This window comes from Sphaeramia orbicularis, chromosome 16 (genome assembly GCF_902148855.1).
Source record: "Sphaeramia orbicularis chromosome 16, fSphaOr1.1, whole genome shotgun sequence".
In the NCBI taxonomy this organism is placed as follows: domain Eukaryota; kingdom Metazoa; phylum Chordata; class Actinopteri; order Kurtiformes; family Apogonidae; genus Sphaeramia; species Sphaeramia orbicularis.
The window spans coordinates 34286516-34301150 of record NC_043972.1 but is presented as its reverse complement, the minus strand read 5'-3'; the positions used below and the strand labels follow the sequence as shown (position 1 = coordinate 34301150).

Sequence of the window (14635 nt, the reverse complement as noted above, 5' to 3'; positions counted from 1 at the left end):
TCTGTGTCTTAGGGAACGAGCCATTGCCAACAAACTGGTGCGGAAGACAGAGAAGAAACTGAAGGAAGTGATGATACAGGCAGAAGACGAGAGGAGACACGCAGACCAGTACAGAGAGCAGGCAAGGCTAACATTATTATTATAACTTTAACATTTAGGGCAGACACAAATTTATCTAAGGTGATCCACCGAGCGAAGGGGCAGGGCATTAAATAATGAGTTAATGGGGGTCGGGTCAGCTAAGCCCACTGCTCTAACTGAGCCTCAGGGAACAAAGAGAGTGTTGAAATATCGGCCTAAAATGAGTGATTTATTCAGCTCAGTCCAACATAATCCTAATCCCACCCAGCATCTGTGTGTTTGTTGGGAAGGAATGGTGTACTCCACTCCAAAATATAAATCCGTCCAACCACAGCAGAGACACTGACTCCACTCCAAAATATCATCGGTGATAATCTGCCAAATTTAATCTCACTCCTGATCCCTACCGGCCGTCCTGTTCACAGACTAATCTGACTTTATATACACGTCTGTCCCTTTTCTCTTTCTCTCATCTTGTTCGTCTCTTCTGTCTGATCTGGTTTCTCGCCCTGACCTCTGCCATACCCTTTCCTCCTCTTCCTCCTTCCTCTCTTCCTCCTGCAGCTGGATAAGTCCATGGTGCGACTGAAGCAGCTGAAGCGACAGCTGGAGGAGGTAGAGGAGGAGAACTCCCGCTCCAACGCCCAGAAGAGGAAGCTGCAGAGGGAGCTGGAGGAGCTCAGCGACAGCAGTCAGAGTATGTCACGGGAGATCACCGCCCTGCGCAGCCAGCTCAGGTACAATACATGCAACTGAACCAGTGTCTGAGCATGTGTTTGTTTGTTTGTTTTTTCCATCATCCTTATTTATCACTCTTTTGTTTGTTTTTAACCATCTATTAACTTAATATTTGTTTTTGCTTTGCTCTTTGGTTGCATCCATTGTGTCCATCTAACACTGACACATTGTCCGTCTGTCTGCACCACACCACTCAGCATCCCTGAATGGAGAGCAGATAAGTAGGTCTCAGTGTGTGTTATTTTTCACTTTTTGTGTCTGTCTGTGCCTTGGAAGGTGGTGGCTTTGAATATGTATATAATATATACTTTCACACACTTTGTTTGAGTTGGGCTGCACTTTGTGGTTCCTTTGTAGTTAAATAACATGTAATTAACAGATTTTCAAATAATAACTCAAAAGTGCTGTTATTTTTTCTTTCATTTCACTGCTTTCTTCTATTGACCTGATCTATTTGAAATGAATTTACAACATTATTCATATTTGATTAATGTGTTTATCACAGTCAGTCATTTGTCAGAAAAACAAAAATGCAGACTTTAAATGGCTTTATCATCTTAAATTGATGATTAGCTGGTTCATGTGATTATAAACTGAAAATATTTAGGATCTAAACTGTTACTCAGACAAAACATGTAATTTGGGCACATAATATTAACTTCAAATTAGCAAATAATCAGACCTTACTGAACTCGGATATTAACAGTAGCCCTGTAGCAACCCGTAATATAGTGATTTCTTGAAAATGTGATTAAAGTTGCTGCTCAGGATGCTGATATATATGGCGGCCTCCCAAGGAGGAAGTTCAACACCCACTTGATAAGACCAGGAAGTCGATGTATATCCCTGAGTTTCTGACTGTGTACATACGACTGTGTGGAAAACATAAGTCTGTTTTCAGCTTATTTCATTCAGTGTTCGTATTTATCATTCCTGAATTCATAAAACACAAAATATGTTGTCTGGTCTGAAAATGAACACACATTATTGTCAAATTATTAAAGTAGCCGAGGAAAACTGTAAATGTAATAAATTAACAGACAATGTAATAAAGTTTTATGTTGTAAGTAAAAATGTTATAACAGTATTAATAATTTAGTACTGGTTGACATACTGGATGAAGCAGTCTATAGTTTTTTTTTCCATCTTCTATCCCACAGCAATAACAATACTCAATAACTGCTAGATAAGGTTGTGTTTGCATTTGTGCTTTTCTTTTTTTTTTTCTTAACTTTTATAATATCCAGTTAAAGCGATACAGCTGTATCATTTCATATTTGCTAAACCACATTACTGGGTTTTAATGCACTTTTGATCAAATCATATGTCAATTTTATCAGGTTTTTTAGGAAATGATCACATTATGTGGTGCTACAAGCCTTAAGTAATTAAAAACCAGATTTCCTTTTCCACTGAAATCACCATGGTGTCTTTGGCTTTATTTGAAAACTGGACATAACCATCTAACTGCTCTTGTCTAGGCGTGCTCCGTTGCCCCTGGCGATGCGTGGACGCAGAGCTTTAGTGGATGACCTGTCGTTGGAGAACTCTGACTCAGAGGAGCCTCCTGCCTCACCGACCCCTTCATCTGGACTCCCAGGGACCCCGACTCCTTCGTCAGAACACAGCCTGGACCCACCACCACCCTACAGCATCAACAACACGGAGTGACGCACACATGGACTCAGTCACACATAAAACACACATAAACATAAACAGGCATGCATTAGCCTCTCACAGCCTCGAATACTCAGGGGTGAAGGAGTTACATGCACACAGTACTTTATAATTCAAGTAGATTCCTACATCAGACGCTATAATATAAAAGAACCTCACTGTTAAAATAATGCTCTTTAAGATTTTGCCTGTTTTTTCTTAACAAAAACAGAAAACATGTAAAGAATAGATTTTACAAAGAGCCAACCGGAACTAATTTTTATTTTGTAACAAACTGTGACATAAGAAGTGACAGAACAATGACATTTCTACATGACATCCCTAAAAAACATTTCTGAGGAGGCTAAACTACATTTCCCATACATCTAAGAGAAAGCTCATTATCATCAAAGTCATTTATCTTATTTCATGACAGTGTACAGCTTAGACGGCAGTCATGTGTTTTACAGTAGGAGGTATTCTAAAACTAAGCCATGTTTGACCCTTGAGTAACACAGGTACAATCTGATTTAACAAAGGGCTGTTGGAGAAGAAATACTTCTGACAATCTGAGAAGTTGAACACACGCACATACATTAAGGGTAGGAATATTCTCCACATACATGACTTTTTGGATATTTTAATTGTCGATTATCTGCTGTCACAGTGGTACTAAAATTTAAATTACTTGGCAAACAAAAAGGAACATCACTTAATATATGAACATGGTAAAGTAATATTTTATGGGTGAAATGACAGTAAGCATTATTTAATTTTCAGATAATTTGTCACAGTTTTAGTGACACAATTAATGTTAAAAAGCAGCCTGAATTATGGCTGTATGAAATGCTAAATCTTTTTTCTATAGATTAGAAACAGTACATTGTTAGATAAAGCAGTAGGTGGTATTAGATAGTTTCTTTAATTAAAACCTTAATATGTTGCTTCAGAAATTTTAATTTGTATAATTTATATCAAATATGGAGTTAAGTTATCAATCGCTGGTTGTTTTCTCTCATTGGGAAGCGTGAAGTCTGACTATTTCTGTCACTGGTGTTGGTCTGATCTGGATTACGCTCATGCTTCCATATTTGTGTTTGTGAAGTCTGATCTGAGGGTGAATTTAACACAAAGGATATTGCTGATTCAGAGAGGAAATGTCTGGTTTGTCTAAAATGGCAACAACTTTAACTTAAGAACAATAAAATGTAAGGAGAACTAGTAGGTTTTATCCAAAGCAGGCAGAATTGTGACAACATATCTCTTCTTTTCCCTTTTATATACCGAAAAACATGTCACTTTTTATGTTGACAAGCATCTTGTACATTGTAATTTTGATTTTTACTGATTAACTGTGTAAATTATTCGTCAAAACAGAGCTTTTTTGTTTAACCAAATGGTGGGCGTATGGATGAGAAAAAGGGACTTAAATTTGTAGTAAATGTAGAGTAGTTTTAGACTAGAGTAGATGCCAGGAGTAGAGGCTGGTTGGATGCTCTGTTGTCATCGAGTGCAACTCCACTCGTGATTCCACAGTAGAAGAATCTCAGTCTCTGCTCGCAGTTCCTCTGTAGAAGATTGTAGAATAAATGAGCATGAGACTTAAAGCATTTTCAGATACTAGTAGTATTAGATTAAAAAATGGCAATGGAGGCACTGAAAAATGAATTTTGTATGAAGCAAATGGCAAGTAGAACAAAAGTAGATTTTTTTTTTTACTCTAGCAATCAAATCTCAAAATGACATGCGTGTGGTGTGAACCAAACACAGTACGATGACCCTGCTATGATTACGAAACCTGGGTTTTAATCTGATTTTCCTTGTTGTGTTGTACTTATCATATCAGAGGAAGTGTTTTGTATTTAATCTTTGTTTTCTTCATCCTGTCCTGGATGCCTGACAGCACTCAGGGTGTTCAGGAGGTTAATGTGAAGACTATTGTGACAAGAGGACATGCTAATTATATTACAAAGAATGTCACTTTTTAAAGGGTCATTCCGCCAATTTTGTGCTGCACTTTCATTATGATAAATGTCCGGCTTTTAGTCTTTAATTCATATGAAGCTCGAACACAATAGCATCATTAGAGGTCCTTCCTGCCTGGTCATAATCATTCAGACAGTGTGTGATGATGTTTGGATGATGTGATGATGGCTCACTCTTTGAGACTTCCTCATGTTGGGTCGTGTCCACATGAAAAGTAAACAGAGCTTCATGTGTAAAACTGGTGAAGTGCCCTTTTAAGCTTTTATTGGAAACACAGAATTATTAACATTGTGAAGCTAAAATCATATATTTCTGAAATTTTTCTGAATGTTTTTTCCCCTGATTTGACACCATACTACTGAGAGCACAGACTCAGTAGTTTTAGGTTTTCATTACTGCTACCTCTCCTGATAACTACTTTAAGAAAAGCAGTAATGTAAAGCTGATTCTGCACTGACTAAACAAGAATAATTAACATGCACACTACTTGATGTATTTTTAAGCATGCCGAACCCTTTATTTTTTGTTTGTTAAACCAGGTTCATTGTGATTCGCAGTTTGTGGCAGATATATGATAGTTGGGTCAAAGAAGTGTTTAACTACTGACGACATATATTTAATGCCCTATTTGAAGGGTTTTATTTTTATTTCTGTATGTATGATTTTTTTATTTTAGCAATATGCAAAAGGATTAAGTTTGGAGCTGTGTTTTTTAAGACATTGTGTAAATGCTGCACTTTACACACACACTACCAGTGGAGATAAACACAGTCAAACACTGTTGGTACATTATGTCTGCTTCGTCAGGTTAGACTGTATCTCCAAAGAGATACCGAGCACTAAGCCAAATGAGCTGACAATACGTGTCATTATGATACATCTGTCACTTTTCAACTATTCACCTAAATGTTGTAATCTCAAACTGTCATATCAGCGTCTAAATGTGGTGCCGTTGGCACCTTGATAGACCAAAACGTAATGACACATGGATTGAACTACTGATCGAGAACAGAACTGCTCTGTTCACCTGTAGCGAAAGACGAGGCCGGTACTTCTCAAAGGTGTTATTTTTTTCTCTGCGTTTGTTTATGGCTAATGTGGAACTTGAAACATTTTGGAAAAATGTGTTTTATTGTTTTAGCTTTTTATTTTGTTAATGATGCTGTAATTATAAAACATCTGACTGGGGTTAACTTTAATATATGTCGTTGGTTTTGAACATTGGTGTGTCCTTGTATTTCTTTAAGAGGTTGCAAATAAGCAAGTAGGTTCATACAACACACTCTGTAGAAAGCAGAATTATCACACTTGATTTATGACTTTATTCTTTCTATGTACACTACCAGTCAAAATTTTGGACACATGGTTTTTCTTTATTTTCATGACATTGTAGATTCTCACTGAAGGCATCAAAACTATGAATTAAAACATATGGAATTAAGTTGTTAAAAAAAGTGTGACATAACTCAAAACACGTTTTATATTTTAGATTCTTCAAAATAGCTATCCTTTGCTTTGATTACTGCTTTGCACATTCTTGGCATTCTTTCGATGAGCTTCATGAGGTAGTCGACCTGAAAAGTTTTCCAACAGCCTTGATGGAGTTCCCAGTGATGTTGAGCACTTGTTGGCCATCTGCGGTCCATTTCATGTCATTCAAATGTGAAGGTGTGTCCAAACTTTTGACTGGTAGTGTATGTGACACTACTTCAGTTATTCACTTTTCATACTGAAGATAATTATCGTGAGACTCACACAGCTTATATTAAACAAATGCACTCAAAATACTGTGTAAAGACTATAAATACTGCAGTAAGTACTGCAACAAGAAATACAAACAACTGTATATATATTTTTGAATTACTGGCTCTTGAGTGTAAGACAGACAAATTTTACTTTGGTACATGTTGCATACAGTTTTATTTTCAGCTTTTATTTATTATGTCACATTGTTATATTGGTCAAATATGCAGTTTTAATATTTTTTTAATAGCTAGCTAGATAGCTAGATAGATAGATAGATAGATAGATAGATAGATAGATAGATAGATAGATAGATAGATAGATAGATAGATAGATAGATAGATAGATAGAGGTCAAATGTAAATTAAATAAATAACATTAGCAAGTAACTAGTTACATGTAATAGAGTCATTGTATCTGTTATTGTAATTGGGAAAATGTAAATGTATAATTACTAGTAAAACTATTGGTGATTACAAAGACATTACATCTGAATATATTGTTTTCTGTTAATAGCTTACAAGTAGAGCACATAAAACAGATCTGAATATGCCTTTTCTAGAGGTCCGGTGTCATGCCGTCCCCCAGGATGTCTGTGAACAGCCAGTCTTCGTCATGAGGTGGTGATGGTACCGGACATAGCTCTAGATTATAAACCGGAGCAGAGAACGACTGAGCGACCCCCTCAAATGGTGTAAAGCTCTGGTTGTTTTCATAATTTCCCAGCATACAGGCACTCTGCTCCTGGGTCTGCTGGTACATCTGTGACTCTGAGATGTTGTAACTGCAGCTGATGGAGTTTGGAGGCTCAGTTTGAGTGATGTTAGGACCATGACATATGGGGAAGTTATTAAAGTCTGTTTCTTCATTTTGGTTCATAAACAGCCCCTGTGAGCTGCTCTGCTCACTCTGGAAGAGGTTAGTGGCCAGTCCTTCGTTGCCATGACAGCTGTATCCATAATCACATCTGAGTAAATCCCCCACCTCATCAGCACCGACCTCCACCCCTGCATCACCTTGGCATGAGCAGATACTTTCGAAAAAAGCCTCTACATCTGCACAGCCACCGAAGTCTTTGGTGTTGGAGCTGAAAAGGTCGACCACGTCTCCCCAGTGACTGTCTGCAACGTCAGCAACGCTCCTCTGGGCCAGTGTGCAGTTGGAGATGTCCGTGAACATCTGGACGGAAAGGTCGCAGGAGTCCAGAGACAATGGGGAAAGCTCTGGAGAGAAGGAAGGAGAGGCGTCCACATCTAGGCCAAACTGGATGAACCCGGCATCATGTGTATCTGTCTGAGTGTCTCCTGGGGGGGGGTTGTCTGGCTGTAGTGGATTTTCTTCATCATAGTACACTGTGTGAACGTGGTCTATACATTTTGGAGAGCTCACAGACATGAATCCAAGCAGTTGTTCATTAAATTTCTGTCTCCCTTTTTCCTGGTTGTTCTTTCTGGTGGTCCACGTGGGCCGCTGTGATTTGGGAAAGTGTCTCCAAAGATGTCCAGACTGTGTGTCCCCTTTTTCACTGGTCTCAGTTTCATGTGAGCCAACAGAGATGTAACTCCTAGACCGGATGAAACCATCTCCATCTGCAGAGCATTTGTCGGACTCCTGTAGACTGTCATCTTGTGAGGGGTGCTCTGACTGCTCTGGTTCAGCTGACTTCTGCGTTTTTTTGTCCTCATCCTTAAAATAAAGTGTAGATGCCAGTCGGTGGTTTGCAGCTTCAATGTCTGCAAACTTTCTGTGAGAAAAATTGGAGACAAGATTAACCCTTAAAGACCTGAACCACAGAAACCAAAAACGTCTGCTGATCTGAAATGTTTAATCATTTCCAAACCACTAATCCTACGAATACATGTAAATAATTCAGGTAAAATACAGTTTCTCTGCTTTTCAGTGGCATCAGCTATGGCTCATTTAGACATTCATGGGCTCTACAGTGAATATGGTAACATAGTTATCTTCTGAAACACTGATTCATCAACAAAAACCATGTTCACTGTTGCCCACAAAGCTGGAATAAAATATTTGTACATCTTCTCATGGTATGATTGTGACAATGTGATTTGTTCTTGATAGATGAAGTATAACTGGGACTCAGTATGTAATCACTGAACCTGGTCAGAGGTGATACTGATGTGTATAAATAAGAATAAAAGGAGGAATGTGGCTGAAAACACAATTATTCCAACTTTATGGGTAACAGTGTATGCTGTATGACCATAAGGTTACTGTATAGTGTATGTGCATTTGTATATAACTGTATGTTCATTTGAATTCAATGTTTTTTGGTTTGGTTTGGTTTGGTTTTTTCTCAACTTATTTGAGTTTTTTCAGTCACAGGTTACATGTGTACAACACATCTTTATATGTTAAATTATATGAAGTCAATAACCTAAGTGACAGCAATGTATAAAAACAAAATCAAACAACCACAACAAAGAACTACACAGACAAACAAACAGTACCTCGACATTAAAGAACACAATTATACGATCCTATGTAAGTCAGTCAGTGGAAACATGGTCCATCTCAGCATTTAAGGCGCCTCATTGCACACATAATCTCAGGCTCCTATATATTCAGGAGTAAATTAGGTTCAGTTCACTTCAGTCCAGCGAGGGAACGGACACATATGTGAATACAGAAGACACAACAAATCAGTCAGGGTTAGCAGGGAAATTTAGATCTCTAGCATATGAAAGTAAAGGAGTCCACATTGTATAAAATTTGGTCTTGGAGCCCTGGAGTGTGTATCGTTTCTTCTCTAGATGTATGCTGTTCAAGATGGATTTGATCCAAAGAACATGGGATGGAAGAATTGGAGATTTCCATTTAAGTAAAATCAGACATCTTGCCAACAGGGTGACAAACGCAAATGCTCTGGTTAAATTCCGTGTTTTTTAAGGGACTAATCAGCTACTTAGTCCATGGCTTATTTACCTTCACTTAAACTCTGAATTATGCTATGGCATGTCAGAATTTAGCTGATGTCCAAAAGTATTGCAGAAAGGTGATTACTGATATGTATAAATAGAAATAAAAAATAGGAATGTCTGAAAGCACAATTATTCCAACTTTATGGGCAACAGTATTTAGACTAATGCCAGTGAATGTACAGTTGTTTTTAATGTTCATTCAATGATATATTTTCCTGAAAAAGTCACTTTTCACAGTTTTGATACAATATTTGAATTGACACTGTGCTTTTATGAACATCTCCATGATGATTAAATTAAATAAAGGAAAGTACTTGATTTTTACTGAAAAATACAAAATGCAAAGGATAATGTTTTAATAAATGGTTATAAATCATTATATGTAGAGAAAATTCAGTTTGAAGTCTCCATAAAAGTAGTTCTGGATCTTTAAGAGGTAAACAGCAGTAGGTGATGAAATGTCAAATGAAATTCATTTACAACATTTTTAGCTTTAATTTCTGTTTATTCATTTACTCATGACAAGAGAATCATCAGTTCTGACTTATGACTGGTTCCTTGTTGTAAAGCTTAATTTAGAGGTAGAAATTTTTGCATTGACACTTTTTGTCCTGTAATTTAACATAAGTTACAAAGCAATAAAAAAGTGATAGACTTGATGTATGTCTTCTCTACTTTTGTTATTTTTTCTTTCTAGTAATTTTTTAATTGCATTTTCATGTTTTTCGCCTTCATTTGTGCCACCAATTGTATTATACACTGCAAAAATCAAAATCTTATCAAGTGTATTTTTCTGATTTCTAGTCAAAATATCTCATCACACTTCAAATAAGACATAATCACCCACAGAGTAACTTGTAAGTGAGATATAAGAGCTTATTTTTAGACAATAGATCTTGAAAATTTTATTTCAAGAAATCTTACCAAGATAATTTTCACTTGTTCCAGATTTTTTTGCTTGAATCTTTGCATTGCAAATTATTATTTGCAGTGCATGAGCTGCTGTTGTTTACCTGAATCTCTGTATAATATTTTGTCAATTTGAAACTATAATTAGCTATAAAGTATTTGTATCCTCTTATAAAAAAACTATTTATACTGTCAAAATGTGTCATGTAGCCTATGTTATAATTAAATGCTATACATCCAAAAATGTGAAAAATCAGTGAAAAAAAAATATTGCAAGTGTTTTCTTTTCTTGCTTTACTGATTTGTAACATCTCCTGGATTGTCCACACACACACACATACACCCACACACACACACACACACACACACACACACACACACCTCTGGATCATGTTGTGCAGGAAGCGGCGGTGGTTGACCTGGCGTTTGGACGGTCGGTTCTTCCTCGGTTTCTGCAGAGTCCTCATCATGTGACCTGCTGCTGAGGTCACAAAGGTGTAGAGGTCACGACCCCACGGGACCCCCCGGTCCAACCCGGGCTCCAGAGTCATAGAGATGGAGGGTCGCATCACTGATGAGAAAAACTGAGATGATAAGAAACTGTCATTTGTTGCTGAGAGTCCATATGTTGAGCAATTTTAAGGTAGAATTTATGTAAAAAAAAAACAAAAAAAACGTAGATGAGTGACTCCAAAACATTTTCAGCTGAGTTCCACAAGAGAAATTTGATGTTTCCTCGGAAACATGTCATGATTTGCTGCAGGTCTGATTAATTTGATTCTTGTTGCATCCCCCTTCTCTCTTTAATATCTTTTAGTGTTGCTGTATCTTTTAGCCTCATTATGGTCAACACTTATAAACCCTTCAAAACAGCATTCTTCTTATGTTTTAATTTGGAGAATTTGTATATTTTATAATATTATATATTATATGTTATATAAATAGATAAATATTGTGAAATATATTTAATTGTGCCAAAAATAACCCAGTTTGGGTCATAACCCAAAGTTTGTGAAACATGCCCATAACTGATGAGTTTTAGTTATCTGTTATGTCACAGAGGAACTTGGTTGATCACCCACAAACAAAAGTACATATATTGAATTTCCTTATATGACACATGCCCTCTATATAAAGTATACAGACATCTGTTAGAAACTGGAACAATTCCATATATTGACATATCCAGCCCAAAATATATGTATCATGTATGTACATATGAGGTTATTTCTTACATATTAACTTTTGTCTTTATATTCACAGAAGGTGCATGTTGGCTGTTGAGTCAATAATAAATTTCATCATTACGTATTTAAACAAATACTCTGAGACTACTAAACAACTATTTAAACTATATTACACCGTAGATACATTGGAACTGCACTTCTTTCTTGTGTATCTTTAATATATGTACATATGAGGTTACTGTTTTCATTAATATTTATATCTATCTTCTTATTTCCACAAGATGCACACTGGTCTATGTGACAGTAATAAACTGCTTTATAGGTGAAAAACTGCATCATCATTCTAATTTATAACACAATTATGTTTAAAAAAAAAAAAAAAAAAAAAAAAAAAAAAAAACAACATATACATAAACTATAGATTAAAGATGTTCATGAAGATGGTGCTTACCTGTCCCTGCTCAGCCTGCCGTCTATCTGGTCCTGTCCTCCAAACAAACTGCTCTGAGGACTCACACTGCCTCACAGAGATGCCCTGCTTTAATTGTTGTGTGCATGTATTGTGGGTCTGTGTGTGCAAATTAAGTCAAGTGACATAGATGCTCAGTGCAAATGCATAAATTTCCTTTTTCCCTGCATCATGAATGGACTCCAACTCGAATTCCGTCCAGATTGGAAGAGGAAGTGAGACACGATGAGAGGCTCTGAAAAGAAAAAGAGGCAATTATCTGAGAAGTCAACCGCCTGTCAAGGTGTGGACACGCGTCTCCATTGTGTGTCCCACTATAGGCAGCTTGTTAAATACTGAGACACAAAAACACCAGTTTGTGACATTAATGAGGCCTTAATTGAGGAGTTTAAAGTGTGGCCCTCATTACCACATTCTCAGAGAGAAGAGCTGAGACAGTTGCTACTGTGTTTAATTGACCTTTGTGCTTCAATGGTGCACCTTCCATGTTGACAGTTTTACATATCTATGGCAGCAGCTGGGTGCACAATGGTCAGAATACAAATATACTCCATCAAGTTTTAGATCCAGTTTGTTATTTGTACTTTTTCTACATATTTGGTGTTAAGATTACCCTGAGAAATTTCCTTTTTTTATTGATAATTATTATTTTGTTCATTTCATTCAGGGTTTTCACTTGTTGTTGACATGTTGATGTTGTGGGTCTTATGTCAGAAAGGGAAAGAGGAAGGCTCATTCCATATTAAGTATTTAACCCTTTATAGGAAACTCATAGAAATACTCTGAAATTCAAAATTTCAGAATTAGTGTGTCATTGGAGAATATAACAGGACTTTATTACTTTTGTACTAAAATTTCCTTTTTTTTTTTTTTTTTTTTTGTTATGTGGCAAATCAAGGTTAAGGTACCATGTTTGGCAAAAAAAAAAAAAAAAATCCAAGAAGTGTATAGAAAAAAAAAAATACATGAAAACCACATGAACGGTGAAAGGAACATGTCTTTTAGAACATTAGACCAACATAAGTGCTGATCCAGACCCCTGTCCACAGCCACATTGTCCCTTTGAACATCATTCCTTACATTAGTACCATTACTTCATGGTACCTAACAAAGCAGGTACGCTCACTGTTCATGCAGAGGTGGACCTTACAGACCCTGTAGACCACATTGGGACCTGAGATTGTTGACTTACTGTCCATACTGGAACTGCTAATGTCACTGTCCTGTAATGTATGCAGAAATTACCAAAAATAGTGAGTTGCTGTTGTTAAAACAAAAACCGAAAACACCGAGATTATAAAACAACACTATCAAATTATAAATAGATTAAACTGCCCTTTTTTTCCTGTGAAAAGATTTTTTGGAGGAGAGGGTTTTGCAATATGTGAGTGAAATTTAATTGATTTAACTGATTATAATTGAGTCAAATCAATGAAAACAAATTGAACTGAGATAAACAACCGAGAAATAAAAGTAACAATGAAGTATAATGTATTGAAAATGACTGTTCATTCAGGTAATACATTATTTCTGTTTATTATTAATTCAATGCACTCAATAACTTTTTACATGAACATATTGGTTTCTTGGGTGTTCAGTGCAAAAATCAACCTAATCCAGTGATAAACAAACATTTAAGGAGGCATGCAAATCGCAAAAAGAAAGAAATGTGTTTCAAAGGGCTGAACTTAAAAACACATAACTGTTAAGGTATTTAATCCATGCTGATGTTTTTAAGAAAACCCCTTCCATGAACAGGGAGGTCCGACGGAACTCCCACAGGAGTGGCATCTATTTATAGTGACACCATGTGCTTCTGAGCAGAAAGCTGCACAGATACATTTCCACGTCACTGCTCCTTTCTGTTGAAAATTCAAACAGAGGTAAGTGATATTGAATGTTTCAGCGATATAGACCTGGGAGAGATCACTCAGCTGACTTTTATTTACATTACACAGTAGGTGATGTTAAATAATCACAACACAACATGAATTAAAGTATGTTTGCACCAGGATCATCTACAATGTTTGAGATTAATTAAATTGCACTTTCCTATTTTTACTCCAATTCATGATAATGGTTTCATTGCTGTGTTTAAAATTCCATAAACTTTGTTCTAAATTAGTGCCTTGTCTGTCACTTTTGTTTCATTACTCCCATGTGGCTTTTTCTCAGATTCCCCTCACTGAGCTGATAAAGGACTTACCACACAGTCGGTGTCACAGCGGCAGAACTTTGACCTGTTGAGAAGGTACTTATAGATTCATCTGAGCTCCTCCTCTTCCTCAGCCGACAGAGCCAATTGGAGATGCACTTGTGTCTTTTTGGGATTTTGTGAAATCAAGAAGAGCATCAGAGAAAGGTAGGATTGTCAGATTTTTAGTTATATTGTGTAATTTAGAGCAGTAGAGAGTACCTCTGATATCCTCTCTGTATTTCAATTATGTCTTTCATCACTCCAATATCTATTAATTTCAATTTAACTCTAATTACTTGTACTGATTATCTCCATTTACTATTACAACATGAAAGTGGCTTTTTTTTATTTTTATTATTTTTTTTAATAAATTGAGCTCTTATATGTTTCTTTAAAGAGGACTTCTATTTTTTTTTTTTTTTTTTTTTTTGATACTATTTTCAAGCTTCCCACAAGAAATTCCAATAGTATTAATATAAACATAGGAAACACAGCAGAATATCATGGCTTTTACGGAATAAATGAATAAATAAACACGCATCCTCTGATATGACATGACATGACATGATGTGATATGATATGATATATGATATGATATGATATGATATGATATGATATGATATGATATGATATGATATGATATGATATATGTAATGATATGATATGATTATCTGCTTTACTCCATTACTTTTTGAATGTATTGCTCTCTTGGATCAGATTTCTCATC

At 36.2% G+C, this 14635-nt stretch overlaps 1 protein-coding gene across 6 annotated transcripts in view; it reads left to right on the top strand.

Moving 5' to 3' along the window:
- Positions 1 to 5680, top strand: part of myh14 (myosin, heavy chain 14, non-muscle) — a 34225-nt gene extending 28545 nt beyond the window's left edge. For 5 of the 6 annotated variants that reach the window (XM_030157965.1, XM_030157961.1, XM_030157964.1 and 2 more), the window contains 4 exons: positions 13 to 121; positions 646 to 818; positions 1017 to 1040; positions 2301 to 5680. In XM_030157965.1, coding sequence (XP_030013825.1) covers positions 13 to 121; positions 646 to 818; positions 1017 to 1040; positions 2301 to 2490 — 496 coding nt within the window. In that variant the 3' untranslated portion in view covers positions 2491 to 5680. The remainder of the gene's footprint in view (positions 1 to 12; positions 122 to 645; positions 819 to 1016; positions 1041 to 2300) is intronic. The other variant, XM_030157962.1, reaches the window with a different exon arrangement.
- Positions 5681 to 14635: the final 8955 nt, after the last annotated feature.